At 38.6% G+C, this 18,263-nt stretch overlaps 1 protein-coding gene across 1 annotated transcript in view; it reads right to left on the minus strand.

Moving 5' to 3' along the window:
- The window catches only part of LOC138326563 (rho GTPase-activating protein 45-like), a 61,683-nt gene that overhangs the window by 24,979 nt on the left and 18,441 nt on the right, over positions 1-18,263 (minus strand). The window contains exons 2-9 of the mRNA XM_069272660.1: positions 15,921-16,140; positions 15,425-15,568; positions 15,067-15,150; positions 14,826-14,845; positions 5,154-5,223; positions 4,333-4,476; positions 3,971-4,035; positions 3,481-3,525 (exon numbers count right to left, since the gene is read on the minus strand). Coding sequence (XP_069128761.1) covers positions 3,481-3,525; positions 3,971-4,035; positions 4,333-4,476; positions 5,154-5,223; positions 14,826-14,845; positions 15,067-15,150; positions 15,425-15,568; positions 15,921-16,140 — 792 coding nt within the window. The remainder of the gene's footprint in view (positions 1-3,480; positions 3,526-3,970; positions 4,036-4,332; positions 4,477-5,153; positions 5,224-14,825; positions 14,846-15,066; positions 15,151-15,424; positions 15,569-15,920; positions 16,141-18,263) is intronic.

Here is an 18,263-nt window from a genome sequence, read left to right on the forward strand (position 1 = left end):
CTCATATTCTCTTACAATCAAATTTACATTTATTTTTTGGCACTAAATAAATTTATTTGATGAAAGAAATTTCCCTTATTATGGGGACAGAATTTCCCCAGCTGGTGTGAACCCTGCTGGTCATTCACTTATTTTGGGGACAGAATTTCCCCAAATAATGTGAACCCTGCTGGTCACTCACTTATTTTTGGGGCAGAATTTCTCCAGCTGGTGTGAACCCTGCTGGTCGCTCACTTATTTTGAGGACAGAATTTCCCTACATGGTGGTGAACCCTGCTTGTCACTCACTTATTTTGGGGACAGAATTTCACCAAATAATGTGAACCCTGCTGGTCACTCACTTATTTTGGGGACAGAATTTCCCCACATGGTGTGAACCCTGCTGGTCACTCACTTATTTTTGGGGACAGAATTTCCCCAGCTGGTGTGAACCCTGCTGGTCACTCACTTATTTCAGGGACAAAATTTCCCCAGCTGGTGTGGCCCCTGCTGGTCTCTCACTTATTGTGGGGACAGAATTTCCCCAGCTGGTGTGAACCCTGCTGGTCACTCACTTATTTCAGGGACAAAATTTCCCCAGCTGGTGTGAACCCTGCTGGTCACTCACTTATTTTGGGGACAGAATTTCCCCAGCTGGTGTGAACCCTGCTGGTCACTCACTTATTTTGGGGACAGAATTTTTCCAGCTGGTGTGAACCCTGCTGGTCACTCACTTATTTTGGGGACAGAATTTCCCCAGCTGGTGTGAACCCTGCTGGTCACTCACTTATTATGGGGACAGAATTTCCCCAGCTGGTGTGAACCCTGCTGGTCACTCACTTATTGTAGGGACAGAATTTCCCCAGCTGGTGTGAACCCTGCTGGTCACTCACTTATTTTGGGGACAAAATTTCCCCAGCTGGTGTGAACCCTGCTGGTCACTCACTTATTTTGGGGACAGAATTTCCCCAGCTGGTGTGAACCCTGCTGGTCACTTACTTATTGTGGGGACAGAATTTCCCCAGCTGGTATATACCCTGCTGGTCACTCATTTATTTTGGGGACAGAATTTCCCCAGCTGGTGTGAACACTGCTGGTCACTCACTTATTTCAGGGACAAAATTTCCCCAGCTGGTGTGAACCCTGCTGGTCACTCACTTATTTTGAGGACAGAATTTCCCCAGCTGGTGTGAACCCTGCTGGTCACTCACTTATTTTGGGGACAGAATTTTTCCAGCTGGTGTGGCCCCTGCTGGTCACTTACTTATTTTGGGAACAAAATTTCCCCAGCTGGTGTGAACCCTGCTGGTCACTTACTTATTTTGGGGACAGAATTTCCCCAGCTGGTGTGAACCCTGCTGGTCACTCACTTATTTTGGGGACAGAATTTTTCCAGCTGGTGTGAACCCTGCTGGTCACTCACTTATTTTGGGGACAGAATTTCCCCAGCTGGTGTGAACCCTGCTGGTCACTCACTTATTATGGGGACAGAATTTCCCCAGCTGGTGTGAACCCTGCTGGTCACTCACTTATTGTAGGGACAGAATTTCCCCAGCTGGTGTGAACCCTGCTGGTCACTCACTTATTTTGGGGACAAAATTTCCCCAGCTGGTGTGAACCCTGCTGGTCACTCACTTATTTTGGGGACAGAATTTTTCCAGCTGGTGTGAACCCTGCTGGTCACTCACTTATTTCAGGGACAAAATTTCCCCAGCTGATGTGAACCCTGCTGGTCACTCACTTATTTTGGGGACAGAATTTCCCCAGCTGGTGTGAACCCTGCTGGTCACTCACTTATTTTGGGGACAGAATTTCCCCAGCTGGTGTGAACCCTGCTGGTCACTCACTTATTTTGGGGACAGAATTTCCCCAGCTGGTGTGAACCCTGCTGGTCACTCACTTATTATGGGGACAGAATTTCCCCAGCTGGTGTGAACCCTGCTGGTCACTCACTTATTGTAGGGACAGAATTTCCCCAGCTGGTGTGAACCCTGCTGGTCACTCACTTATTTTGGGGACAAAATTTCCCCAGCTGGTGTGAACCCTGCTGGTCACTCACTTATTTTGGGGACAGAATTTCCGCAGCTGGTGTGAACCCTGCTGGTCACTTACTTATTGTGGGGACAGAATATCCCCAGCTGGTATATACCCTGCTGGTCACTCATTTATTTTGGGGACAGAATTTCCCCAGCTGGTGTGAACACTGCTGGTCACTCACTTATTTCAGGGACAAAATTTCCCCAGCTGGTGTGAACCCTGCTGGTCACTCACTTATTTTGGGGACAGAATTTCCCCAGCTGGTGTGAACCCTGCTGGTCACTCACTTATTTTGGGGACAGAATTTTTCCAGCTGGTGTGGCCCCTGCTGGTCACTTACTTATTTTGGGAACAAAATTTCCCCAGCTGGTGTGAACCCTGCTGGTCACTTACTTATTTTGGGGACAGAATTTCCCCAGCTGGTGTGAACCCTGCTGGTCACTCACTTATTTTGGGGACAGAATTTTTCCAGCTGGTGTGAACCCTGCTGGTCACTCACTTATTTTGGGGACAGAATTTCCCCAGCTGGTGTGAACCCTGCTGGTCACTCACTTATTATGGGGACAGAATTTCCCCAGCTGGTGTGAACCCTGCTGGTCACTCACTTATTGTAGGGACAGAATTTCCCCAGCTGGTGTGAACCCTGCTGGTCACTCACTTATTTTGGGGACAAAATTTCCCCAGCTGGTGTGAACCCTGCTGGTCACTCACTTATTTTGGGGACAGAATTTCCGCAGCTGGTGTGAACCCTGCTGGTCACTCACTTATTTTGGGGACAAAATTTCCCCAGCTGGTGTGAACCCTGCTGATCACTCACTTATTTTGGGGACAGAATTTCCCCAGCTGGTGTGAACCCTGCTGGTCACTCACTTATTTTGGGGACAGAATTTCCCCAGCCGATGTGAACCCTGCTGGTCACTTACTTATTGTGGGGACAGAATTTCCCCAGCTGGTGTGAACCCTGCTGGTCACTTACTTATTGTGGGGACAGAATTTCCCCAGCCGGTGTGGACCCTGCTGGTCACTTACTTATTGTTGGGACAGAATTTCCCCAGCCGGTGTGAACCCTGCTGGTCACTCACTAATTGTGGGGACAGAATTTCCCCAGCCGGTGTGAACCCTGCTGGTCACTTACTTATTGTGGGGACAGAATTTCCCCAGCCGGTGTGAACCCTGCTGGTCACTCACTAATTGTGGGGACAGAATTTCCCCAGCCGGTGTGAACCCTGCTGGTCACTTACTTATTGTGGGGACAGAATTTCCCCAGCTGGTGTGAACCCTGCTGGTCACTTACTTATTATGGGGACAGAATTTCCCCAGCCTGTGTGAACCCTGCTGGTCACTTACTTATTGTGGGGACAGAATTTCCCCAGCCAGTGTGAACCCTGCTGGTCACTTACTTATTGTTGGGACAGAATTTCCCCGGCTGGTGTGAACCCTGCTGGTCACTCACTGGTCACTTACCTGCTGTAGTACTGTACAATACACCGACTGTAGAGGTAAGAACGCCTGGAAATAACAATTCAATTTACTTTTCTTGTTTTGGCTGACACATCATTTTTTCATTTCTAACCCTATTCCAAAACCAAGAAATCTTTTAGATATTAACAACTTCAGTTTTATGTCTCAAGGTTTTATAAATTACATGGAAATAATAGAAAAAAAAGTCCAATCGCGGATGATTGTGATTTATTTTGGGATCCTAGGGTCAAATTGGATATTGCAATGCAATAGTATTCATTAGGTACATGTAATAAAAGAAAACCAAATAATTCAAACAGTCTAATGCAGTAATACAATATACATATATTATCAAGTATTATGATAGATTAATTAACAATTGTGTCTATGATTTGTTTGTCTATTTTACCAAGCATTCATTTGAAAAGTAGAACTTTTATAGTCTTGAGTACATGGGAAGTTTCCAATTTCAGACAGTGTGTTTTGTACCTACCTCCTCTGTTAAAATGGGCTTCATCGTCTGGGCTAGACGGCCCAGGTTCTTTGAGTAGTCTGTTTCTATAGTAACAAGAAATGAATATAATTTGAAGAAGTTATGATAGAAAAGACAAAAGTATCAACTTTTACTTCTTAAAAAATATCAAATTTATCTTTAGACTTTATACTTATGGTAATTCTAATGAATGTACCTCAACTCTTGTACATTATGTCAATATATGTAGTTTCAAAATAATTAAGTTACAAATAAGAATAAAGCAGGATAAAATATGCCGAAATGTAGCAGGATGGGATAGGATGAATGTTGGTAACACTATGGCGAAAAAATAATCCTGATAATATTTTAGCAGATTTTACCTAGTTGAGCCTTTCTCTCTATGTACGATGTGACATCCTTCATATATTTGGACCAGACCTTCGCCCGCTGGAGAGCAACATCCACGCCTGCTTGTAACTGACACAGGACACGGTCAACACCTTCTGTAGTCAGCACGGCAACACCTTAGTACACAAGTCACATAGATAAAGGAAATTCACATCAAAATTTCTTCTTTAAATGAACTATCAATGGCAAGAACCATATTTACTATTACGACTTTAATTCTTCATTATAAAAGTTATCAACCAAATTCTACATCTCTATTTTCTATTTTTAGACTCTATTTGAGTCCTGAATCTGAATTTAGTGGTTTGTGATATCCTATATCCTTGCTCCTGATATAAGTTTTGTAAATTTGTCTGTAGCTATTCAGCATGACCTAATGCTATTTTTTATTTCTACATGTTTTCTGAACAATATTGCTGTGTAGGAACATCAACAATTTATCATGGTAGTATACAGTCGGGACTGTCTGAGTAACCTCCTGTATCTAGCGACTCCCTCTCTTATGTGACCTTACTTAAGACCCCTAACGTAAAATCATTTTTCAGTTGTGTTTTTTTTTTATTATTATTTTTATTTATTTTTTCTCACAAAAATCTGGAATATTGATATATTTATTATGAAGAATAAATTTAAAGACAATTAAAGACAGATTTTCGTACCATGATGTTGTGGATGAACTGGGACTGTCTTAAGTGACTCCCTGTCTTATGTCACTTACGGTATTTGTAATGGTCCCTTGGAAAGTCAAATAAGACAGTCTTGACTGTACATGATTTCTATGATATTGTCCTACCTTTAGCACTACTATCACCCTCTTGGACTTCTTCACTTTTTTCCTGCGTGGAGGTTAAACCATCATAAGACTGAAATAATAGATAAAACAACATGATCATGTAACAGAAGTAGAACTGTGTGTATAGGTACAACATGATCATGTAACAGAAGTAGAACTGTGTGTATAGGTACAACATGATCATGTAACAGAAGTAGAACTGTGTGTATAGGTACAACATGATCATGTAACAGAAGTAGAACTGTGTGTATAGGTACAACATGGTCATGTAACAGAAGTAGAACTGTGTGTATAGGTACAACATGATCATGTAACAGAAGTAGAACTGTGTGTATAGGAACAACATGATCATGTAACAGAAGTAGAACTGTGTGTATAGGTACAACATGATCATGTAACAGAAGTAGAACTGTGTGTATAGGTACAACATGTCATGTAACAGAAGTAGAACTGTGTGTATAGGTACAACATGATCATGTAACAGAAGTAGAACTGTGTGTATAGTACAACATGATCATGTGTAGAATAGTGTATAGGTACAACATGATCATGTAACAGAAGTAGAACTGTGTGTATAGGTACAACATGATCATGTAACAGAAGTAGAACTGTGTGTATAGGTACAACATGATCATGTAACAGAAGTAGAACTGTGTGTATAGGTACAACATGATCATGTAACAGAAGTAGAACTGTGTGTATAGGTACAACATGATCATGTAACAGAAAGTAGAACTGTGTGTATAGGTACAACATGATCATGTAACAGAAGTAGAACTGTGTGTATAGGTACAACATGATCATGTAACAGAAGTAGAACTGTGTGTATAGGTACAACATGATCATGTAACAGAAGTAGAACTGTGTGTATAGGTACAACATGATCATGTAACAGAAGTAGAACTGTGTGTATAGGTACAACATGGTCATGTAACAGAAGTAGAACTGTGTGTATAGGTACAACATGATCATGTAACAGAAGTAGAACTGTGTGTATAGGTACATCATGATCATGTAACAGAAGTAGAACTGTGTGTATAGGTACAACATGATCATGTAACAGAAGTAGAACTGTGTGTATAGGTACAACATGATCATGTAACAGAAGTAGAACTGTGTGTATAGGTACAACATGATCATGTAACAGAAGTAGAACTGTGTGTATAGGTACAACATGATCATGTAACAGAAGTAGAACTGTGTGTATAGGTACAACATGATCATGTAACAGAAGTAGAACTGTGTGTATAGGTACAACATGATCATGTAACAGAAGTAGAACTGTGTGTATAGGTACAACATGATCATGTAACAGAAGTAGAACTGTGTGTATAGGTACATCATGATCATGTAACAGAAGTAGAACTGTGTGTATAGGTACATCATGATCATGTAACAGAAGTAGAACTGTGTGTATAGGTACAACATGATCATGTAACAGAAGTAGAACTGTGTGTATAGGTACAACATGATCATGTAACAGAAGTAGAACTGTGTGTATAGGTACAACATGATCATGTAACAGAAGTAGAACTGTGTGTATAGGTACAACATGATCATGTAACAGAAGTAGAACTGTGTGTATATAGGAACAACATGATCATGTAACAGAAGTAGAACTGTGTGTATAGGTACAACATGATCATGTAACAGAAGTAGAACTGTGTGTATAGGTACAACATGATCATGTAACAGAAGTAGAACTGTGTGTATAGGTACAACATGATCATGTAACAGAAGTAGAACTGTGTGTATAGGTACAACATGATCATGTAACAGAAGTAGAACTGTGTGTATAGGTACAACATGATCATGTAACAGAAGTAGAACTGTGTGTATAGGTACAACATGATCATGTAACAGAAGTAGAACTGTGTGTATAGGTACAACATGATCATGTAACAGAAGTAGAACTGTGTGTATAGGTACAACATGATCATGTAACAGAAGTAACTGTGTGTATAGGTACAACATGATCATGTAACAGAAGTAGAACTGTGTGTATAGGTACAACATGATCATGTAACAGAAGTAGAACTGTGTGTATAGGTACAACATGATCATGTAACAGAAGTAGAACTGTGTGTATAGGTACAACATGATCATGTAACAGAAGTAGAACTGTGTGTATAGGTACAACATGATCATGTAACAGAAGTAGAACTGTGTGTATAGGTACAACATGATCATGTAACAGAAGTAGAACTGTGTGTATAGGTACAACATGATCATGTAACAGAAGTAGAACTGTGTGTATAGGTACAACATGATCATGTAACAGAAGTAGAACTGTGTGTATAGGTACAACATGATCATGTAACAGAAGTAGAACTGTGTGTATAGGTACAACATGATCATGTAACAGAAGTAGAACCAATTCTGTGTGTATAGGTACAACATGATCATGTAACAGAAGTAGAACTGTGTGTATAGGTACAACATGATCATGTAACAGAAGTAGAACTGTGTGTATAGGTACAACATGATCATGTAACAGAAGTAGAACTGTGTGTATAGGTACAACATGATCATGTAACAGAAGTAGAACTGTGTGTATAGGTACAACATGATCATGTAACAGAAGTAGAACTGTGTGTATAGGTACAACATGATCATGTAACAGAAGTAGAACTGTGTGTATAGGTACAACATGATCATGTAACAGAAGTAGAACTGTGTGTATAGGTACACATGATCATGTAACAGAAGTAGAACTGTGTGTATAGGTACAACATGATCATGTAACAGAAGTAGAACTGTGTGTATAGGTACAACATGATCATGTAACAGAAGTAGAACTGTGTGTATAGGTACAACATGATCATGTAACAGAAGTAGAACTGTGTGTATAGGTACAACATGATCATGTAACAGAAGTAGAACTGTGTGTATAGGTACAACATGATCATGTAACAGAAGTAGAACTGTGTGTATAGGTACAACATGATCATGTAACAGAAGTAGAACTGTGTGTATAGGTACAACATGATCATGTAACAGAAGTAGAACTGTGTGTATAGGTACAACATGATCATGTAACAGAAGTAGAACTGTGTGTATAGGTACAACAGGATCATGTAACAGAAGTAGAACTGTGTTGTATAGGTACATCATGATCATGTAACAGAAGTAGAACTGTGTGTATAGGTACAACATGATCATGTAACAGAAGTAGAACTGTGTGTGTATAGGTACAACATGATCATGTAACAGAAGTAGAACTGTGTGTATAGGTACAACATGATCATGTAACAGAAGTAGAACTGTGTGTATAGGTACAACATGATCATGTAACAGAAGTAGAACTGTGTGTATAGGTACAACATGGTCATGTAACAGAAGTAGAACTGTGTGTATAGGTACAACATGATCATGTAACAGAAGTAGAACTGTGTGTATAGGTACAACATGGTCATGTAACAGAAGTAGAACTGTGTGTATAGGTACAACATGATCATGTAACAGAAGTAGAACTGTGTGTATAGGTACAACATGATCATGTAGAAGTAGAACTGTGTATAGTACAACATGATCATGTAACAGAAGTAGAACTGTGTGTATAGGTACAACATGATCATGTAACAGAAGTAGAACTGTGTGTATAGGTACAACATGATCATGTAACAGAAGTAGAACTGTGTGTATAGGTACAACATGATCATGTAACAGAAGTAGAACTGTGTGTATAGGTACAACATGATCATGTAACAGAAGTAGAACTGTGTGTATAGGTACAACATGATCATGTAACAGAAGTAGAACTGTGTGTATAGGTACAACATGATCATGTAACAGAAGTAGAACTGTGTGTGTATAGGTACAACATGATCATGTAACAGAAGTAGAACTGTGTGTATAGGTACAACATGATCATGTAACAGAAGTAGAACTGTGTGTATAGGTACAACATGATCATGTAACAGAAGTAGAACTGTGTGTATAGGTACACATGATCATGTAACAGAAGTAGAACTGTGTGTATAGGTACAACATGATCATGTAACAGAAGTAGAACTGTGTGTATAGGTACACATGATCATGTAACAGAAGTAGAACTGTGTGTATAGGTACAACATGATCATGTAACAGAAGTAGAACTGTGTGTATAGGTACAACATGATCATGTAACAGAAGTAGAACTGTGTGTATAGGTACAACATGATCATGTAACAGAAGTAGAACTGTGTGTATAGGTACAACATGATCATGTAACAGAAGTAGAACTGTGTGTATAGGTACAACATGATCATGTAACAGAAGTAGAACTGTGTGTATAGGTACAACATGATCATGTAACAGAAGTAGAACTGTGTGTATAGGTACAACATGATCATGTAACAGAAGTAGAACTGTGTGTATAGGTACAACATGATCATGTAACAGAAGTAGAACTGTGTGTATAGGTACAACATGATCATGTAACAGAAGTAGAACTGTGTGTATAGGTACAACATGATCATGTAACAGAAGTAGAACTTGTGTGTATAGGTACAACATGATCATGTAACAGAAGTAGAACTGTGTGTATAGGTACAACATGATCATGTAACAGAAGTAGAACTGTGTGTATAGGTACAACATGATCATGTAACAGAAGTAGAACTGTGTGTATAGGTACAACATGATCATGTAACAGAAGTAGAACTGTGTGTATAGGTACAACATGATCATGTAACAGAAGTAGAACTGTGTGTATAGGTACAACATGATCATGTAACAGAAGTAGAACTGTGTGTATAGGTACAACATGATCATGTAACAGAAGTAGAACTGTGTGTATAGGTACAACATGATCATGTAACAGAAGTAGAACTGTGTGTATAGGTACAACATGATCATGTAACAGAAGTAGAACTGTGTGTATAGGTACAACATGATCATGTAACAGAAGTAGAACTGTGTGTATAGGTACAACATGATCATGTAACAGAAGTAGAACTGTGTGTATAGGTACAACATGATCATGTAACAGAAGTAGAACTGTGTGTATAGGTACAACATGATCATGTAACAGAAGTAGAACTGTGTGTATAGGTACAACATGATCATGTAACAGAAGTAGAACTGTGTGTATAGGTACAACATGATCATGTAACAGAAGTAGAACTGTGTGTATAGGTACAACATGATCATGTAACAGAAGTAGAACTGTGTGTATAGGTACAACATGATCATGTAACAGAAGTAGAACTGTGTGTATAGGTACAACATGATCATGTAACAGAAGTAGAACTGTGTGTATAGGTACAACATGATCATGTAACAGAAGTAGAACTGTTGTTATAGGTACAACATGATCATGTAACAGAAGTAGAACTGTGTGTATAGGTACAACATGATCATGTAACAGAAGTAGAACTGTGTGTATAGGTACAACATGATCATGTAACAGAAGTAGAACTGTGTGTATAGGTACAACATGATCATGTAACAGAAGTAGAACTGTGTGTATAGGTACAACATGATCATGTAACAGAAGTAGAACTGTGTGTATAGGTACAACATGATCATGTAACAGAAGTAGAACTGTGTGTATAGGTACAACATGATCATGTAACAGAAGTAGAACTGTGTGTATAGGTACAACATGATCATGTAACAGAAGTAGAACTGTGTGTATAGGTACAACATGATCATGTAACAGAAGTAGAACTGTGTGTATATAGGAACAACATGATCATGTAACAGAAGTAGAACTGTGTGTATAGGTACAACATGATCATGTAACAGAAGTAGAACTGTGTGTATAGGTACAACATGATCATGTAACAGAAGTAGAACTGTGTGTATAGGTACAACATGATCATGTAACAGAAGTAGAACTGTGTGTATAGGTACAACATGATCATGTAACAGAAGTAGAACTGTGTGTATAGGTACAACATGATCATGTAACAGAAGTAGAACTGTGTGTATAGGTACAACATGATCATGTAACAGAAGTAGAACTGTGTGTATAGGTACAATCATGATCATGTAACAGAAGTAGAACTGTGTGTATAGGTACAACATGAACATGTAACAGAAGTAGAACTGTGTGTATAGGTACAACATGATCATGTAACAGAAGTAGAACTGTGTGTATAGGTACAACATGATCATGTAACAGAAGTAGAACTGTGTGTATAGGTACAACATGATCATGTAACAGAAGTAGAACTGTGTGTATAGGTACAACATGATCATGTAACAGAAGTAGAACTGTGTGTATAGGTACAACATGATCATGTAACAGAAGTAGAACCAATTCTGTGTGTATAGGTACAACATGATCATGTAACAGAAGTAGAACTGTGTGTATAGGTACAACATGATCATGTAACAGAAGTAGAACTGTGTGTATAGGTACAACATGATCATGTAACAGAAGTAGAACCAATTCTGTGTGTATAGGTACAACATGATCATGTAACAGAAGTAGAACTGTGTGTATAGGTACAACATGATCATGTAACAGAAGTAGAACTGTGTGTATAGGTACAACATGATCATGTAACAGAAGTAGAACTGTGTGTATAGGTACAACATGATCATGTAACAGAAGTAGAACTGTGTGTACAACATATATGTAACAGTAGAATGTGTATAGGTACACATGATCATGTAACAGAAGTAGAACTGTGTGTATAGGTACAACATGATCATGTAACAGAAGTAGAACTGTGTGTATAGGTACAACATGATCATGTAACAGAAGTAGAACTGTGTGTATAGGTACAACATGATCATGTAACAGAAGTAGAACTGTGTGTATAGGTACAACATGATCATGTAACAGAAGTAGAACTGTGTGTATAGGTACAACATGATCATGTAACAGAAGTAGAACTGTGTGTATAGGTACAACATGATCATGTAACAGAAGTAGAACTGTGTGTATAGGTACAACATGATCATGTAACAGAAGTAGAACTGTGTGTATAGGTACAACATGATCATGTAACAGAAGTAGAACTGTGTGTATAGGTACAACATGATCATGTAACAGAAGTAGAACTGTGTGTATAGGTACAACATGATCATGTAACAGAAGTAGAACTGTGTGTATAGGTACAACATGATCATGTAACAGAAGTAGAACTGTGTGTATAGGTACAACATGATCATGTAACAGAAGTAGAACTGTGTGTATAGGTACATCATGATCATGTAACAGAAGTAGAACTGTGTGTATAGGTACATCATGATCATGTAACAGAAGTAGAACTGTGTGTATAGGTACAACATGATCATGAAACAGAAGTAAACTGTGTGTATAGGTACAACATGATCATGTAACAGAAGTAGAACTGTGTGTATAGGTACAACATGATCATGTAACAGAAGTAGAACTGTGTGTGTATAGGTACAACATGATCATGTAACAGATAGAACTGTGTGTATAGGTACACATGATCATGTAACAGAATAGAACTGTGTGTATAGGTACAACATGATCATGTAACAGAAGTAGAACTGTGTGTATAGGTACAACATGATCATGTAACAGAAGTAGAACTGTGTGTATAGGTACAACATGATCATGTAACAGAAGTAGAACTGTGTGTATAGGTACAACATGATCATGTAACAGAAGTAGAACTGTGTGTATAGGTACAACATGATCATGTAACAGAAGTAGAACTGTGTGTATAGGTACAACATGATCATGTAACAGAAGTAGAACTGTGTGTATAGGTACAACATGATCATGTAACAGAAGTAGAACTGTGTGTATAGGTACAACATGATCATGTAACAGAAGTAGAACTGTGTGTATAGGTACATCATGATCATGTAACAGAAGTAGAACTGTGTGTATAGGTACAACATGATCATGTAACAGAAGTAGAACTGTGTGTATAGGTACAACATGATCATGTAACAGAAGTAGAACTGTGTGTATAGGTACAACATGATCATGTAACAGAAGTAGAACTGTGTGTATTAGGTACAACATGATCATGTAACAGAAGTAGAACTGTGTGTATAGGTACAACATGATCATGTAACAGAAGTAGAACTGTGTGTATAGGTACAACATGATCATGTAACAGAAGTAGAACTGTGTGTATAGGTACAACATGATCATGTAACAGAAGTAGAACTGTGTGTATAGGTACAAACATGATCATGTAACAGAAGTAGAATCTGTTGTGTATAGGTACATCATGATCATGTAACAGAAGTAGAACTGTGTGTATAGGTACAACTGTGAGTAGATTTTGGTATATTGGAGGTTACCTGGTAACCTCTTGGTCTACCTACCTAAGTGAGTAGATTTTGGTATATTGGAGGTTACCTGGTAACCTCTTGGTCCTACCTACCTGCGTGAGTAGATTTTGGTATATTGGAGGTTACCTGGTAACCTCTTGGTCTACCTACCTAAGTGAGTAGATTTTGGTATATTGGAGGTTTCCTGGTAACCTCTTGGTCTACCTACCTAAGTGAGTAGATTTTGGTATATGTGGAGGTTACCTGGTAACCTCTTGGTCTACCTACCTAAGTGAGTAGATTTTGGTATATTGGAGGTTACCTGGTAACCTCTTGGTCTACCTACCGTGAGTAGATTTTGGTATATTGGAGGTTACCTGGTAACCTCTTGGTCTACCTACCTAAGTGAGTAGATTTTGGTATATTGGAGGTTTCCTGGTAACCTCTTGGTCTACCTACCTAAGTGAGTAGATTTTGGTATATTGGAGGTTTCCTGGTAACCTCTTGGTCTACCTACCTAAGTGAGTAGATTTTGGTATATTGGAGGTTTCCTGGTAACCTCTTGGTCTACCTACCTAAGTGAGTAGATTTTGGTATATTGGAGGTTACCTGGTAACCTCTTGGTCTACCTACCTAAGTGAGTAGATTTTGGTATATTGGAGGTTACCTGGTAACCTCTTGGTCTACCTACCTAAGTGAGTAGATTTTGGTATATTGGAGGTTACCTGGTAACCTCTTGGTCTACCTACCTAAGTGAGTAGATTTTGGTATATTGGAGGTTACCTGGTAACCTCTTGGTCTACCTACCTGCGTGAGTAGATTTTGGTATATTGGAGGTTACCTGGTAACCTCTTGGTCTACCTACCTAAGTGAGTAGATTTTGGTATATTGGAGGTTACCTGGTAACCTCTTGGTCTACCTACCTAAGTGAGTAGATTTTGGTATATTGGAGGTTACCTGGTAACCTCTTGGTCTACCTACCTAAGTGAGTAGATTTTGGTATATTGGAGGTTACCTGGTAACCTCTTGGTCTACCTACCTAAGTGAGTAGATTTTGGTATATTGGAGGTTACCTGGTAACCTCTTGGTCTACCTACCTAAGTGAGTAGATTTTGGTATATTGGAGGTTACCTGGTAACCTCTTGGTCTACCTACCTAAGTGAGTAGATTTTGGTATATTGGAGGTTACCTGGTAACCTCTTGGTCTACCTACCTAAGTGAGTAGATTTTGGTATATTGGAGGTTACCTGGTAACCTCTTGGTCTACCTACCTAAGTGAGTAGATTTTGGTATATTGGAGGTTACCTGGTAACCTCTTGGTCTACCTACCTAAGTGAGTAGATTTTGGTATATTGGAGGTTACCTGGTAACCTCTTGGTCTACCTACCTAAGTGAGTAGATTTTGGTATATTGTAGGTTACCTGGTAACCTCTTGGTCTACCTACCTAAGTGAGCAGATTTTGGTATATTGGAGGTTACCTGGTAACCTCTTGGTCTACCTACCTAAGTGAGTAGATTTTGGTAATTGGAGTTACTGGTCTCTGTTACTACCTGAGTATTTGATATTGGAGGTTACCTGGTAACCTCTTGGTCTACCTACCTAAGTGAGTAGATTTTGGTATATTGGAGGTTACCTGGTAACCTCTTGGTCTACCTACCTAAGTGAGCAGATTTTGGTATATTGGAGGTTACCTGGTAACCTCTTGGTCTACCTACCTACTACTAAATACCAAAGCTAACTGATCGATCGCCTCAGAAAAATGTATTTCTGCTGATGAAGTGGATGTCCCAACATAGTCAAAACCTGAAATTATACAAAACATATAGATAACTGTCCATATGTTATACATATACATATAATTTTGTTTTAGAAATGAAGAAAGACAAATTAGAAACGTATACAAGATATAATGACTTAATTTTTATATAAAATCAAAATAGAATGCCATAAAATGCACAAGAAGAGACAATGGAACCATTGTATCCTTCCATTTATAGGAGGACAACTGAAGGTCAAGCAAATGAAGAAAAGTATAAATGGAACTACACAGTTGTCAATGTAAGAGAAATATACCCACTTTTAACCTTGGAGATAAGAGCACCTGAGGCAGCGAACAGTTCTGTAGACTGAAGTACAGGGTAAGTCTGTAAGATATTCTTCAGAGTATACAACACCTCACCAAGCTGTTCATGTGTTCTGTGTCGCAGCTCATCTCCAGATTCTGTACAGAAATAATAAATCTAAATTCTATAATCTACCATCAATATTTAGTACAGGTAACAGAGGATGGAGATGATATTTTCCTGATAAAGTATTAAAACTTTGGCATAAGTGAACAACCAAGTGACTTTAGGATGTAAAACTCGATATATTAGTTGAATATTTTTCAACAATAACAAATCTGTATTGACAAGTTTAAAGTAGCATTATGATAATCCTTTTGATTTATGTAATCTAAAAACATGGCTGAATCTTATTAACTTGAAGTTGTAAACAAAGTTACCATGCCGTGTACCTAGCTATGGTTCCACCTGAGATAACAAGGTTTGACTGTATTCTACATATTAGTTTACCTGAACACTCTCCAAACACTGCCTTTAGTCTGGCCAGGCCGTCTGAGAATCTCTTGACATTCTGTGTGAGGTTAATGATGTCATCGTGGTCCACAATGGCACCGTCAGACGAGGAGTCGTTATGGATACTGCCCAGTGATGTACTTTTGTTAAGAGGCTGGGCCGGGGCACTTGCCTTCATTCCAGGTGTGTCACTCACCAGGCCCTGAGATGGGACGCCCTAAAACATAGAGACATAAAAATCACATCCTGGGACTGGACACCCTTAACCCGGACAGGTTTTATATATCACACTTGTTACCCTTGAGTGGGGGTGACCATTATAAAGACTTATGGTGGTCCTTATGGGGACCGTAAATACTGACTACCAACGTTTCTTTTTCCTCTCTTTGATGGGTACATATATATACATGCTGTGAATCATCTGTGGGAAAAATTGTTAATTTAAACTTTGAGTTAAACAAGTATTTGTGTTATGCAGGTTTGTTTATGAATTGTTTCCTGTTACAAAGCATTGGCAGGGTCATGAAACAAATTTACCATTCTTATTAGTCCATTATATACTTTTGATACCTACACAGTGTGGACATTAACTAGAACGTCAAATTTTCTAGTTTGTAGATATACATTTGTAAGGATCCAGTGTTTGAGTACAAATACGTGTCACTGTTGATGCATCTTTCACCTATGTACTTTAATGGATATGTGTTACAATTTTTATTGCTTTTTTTCCGTCAACTAACACATTTTATCTTTAACCCATAAAGTATTTGAGTCAGTCTCCCATGCATATCTGTAGAAGTTCAGACTTCTAATCGTATCTTTTATCATCAGAACTCTTCAGAACATTGAACATGCACATGTGCACAACACACACCAACATTTCTAACAGTGTACATCACACACAGCTACTCCCTGTACCAGTTTATCTGACTTAATCGTCTAAACTTGAAAACCTGTACCATCACCCTCTCTGTCTAGTACTGATAATATGCAGTAATTTGCACTCTTCACACCCACCCACATTTTGTAAATAGATTGGAATTAAGGTATTTCAATAGCTACAAATTATATTTGTATTACACAGACAAAGCCCATACAAGTAATAAAAGTTTCAGACATAAATAAATTTGAGTTTCAATACCAGAACATATTCAATCTACGGTATACTCTATAGATATGTATGTGTGTGAGAAATGGCACTTTGCCCCCAGTCGGTGTAATGTAAACACAGAGGTACAGATGCTGGAGTGAGCTGGATATACCACGCTATAAACACAGCCATTCAGATATATGGTCCAGCCCTGCTGTAATATATATAACTGTAGGATCAGTTAGTACTATTACATATTCACCCTAAATAACATTGTTACACCAGATATATGTTCCAGACCTGCTGTAGGATCAGTTTGTACTATTACATATCCACCCTAAATAACATTGTTACACCAGATATATGGTCCAGCCCTCTTATAACTGTAGGATCAGTTTGTACTATTACATATCCACCCTAAATAACATTGTTACACCAGATATATGGTCCAGCCCTCTTATAACTGTAGGATCAGTTTGTACTATTACATATCCACCCTAAATAACATTGTTACACCAGATATATGGTCCAGCCCTGCTGTAGGATCAGTTTGTACTATTACATATCCACCCTAAATAACATTGTTACACCAGATATATGGTCCAGCCCTGCTGTAGGATCAGTTTGTACTATTACATATCCACCCTAAATAACATTGTTACACCAGATATATGGTCCAGCCCTGCTGTAGGATCAGTTTGTACCATTACATATCCACCCTAAATATCATTGTTACACCAGATATATGGTCCAGCCCTCTTATAACTGTAGGATCAGTTTGTACTATTACATATCCACCCTAAATAACATTGTTACACCAGATATATGGTCCAGCCCTGCTGTAGGATCAGTTTGTACTATTACATATCCACCCTAAATAACATTGTTACACCAGATATATGGTCCAGCCCTGCTGTAGGATCAGTTTGTACTATTACATATCCACCCTAAATAACATTGTTACACCAGATATATGGTCCAGCCCTCTTATAACTGTAGGATCAGTTTGTACTATTACATATCCACCCTAAATAACATTGTTACACCAGATATATGGTCCAGCCCTGCTGTAGGATCAGTTTGTACTATTACATATCCACCCTAAATAACATTGTTACACCAGATATATGGTCCAGCCCTCTTATAACTGTAGGATCAGTTTGTACTATTACATATCCACCCTAAATAACATTGTTACACCAGATATATGGTCCAGCCCTGCTGTAGGATCAGTTTGTACTATTACATAT

This window comes from Argopecten irradians, chromosome 6 (assembly GCF_041381155.1).
Source record: "Argopecten irradians isolate NY chromosome 6, Ai_NY, whole genome shotgun sequence".
NCBI classification, from domain to species: Eukaryota; Metazoa; Mollusca; class Bivalvia; order Pectinida; family Pectinidae; genus Argopecten; species Argopecten irradians.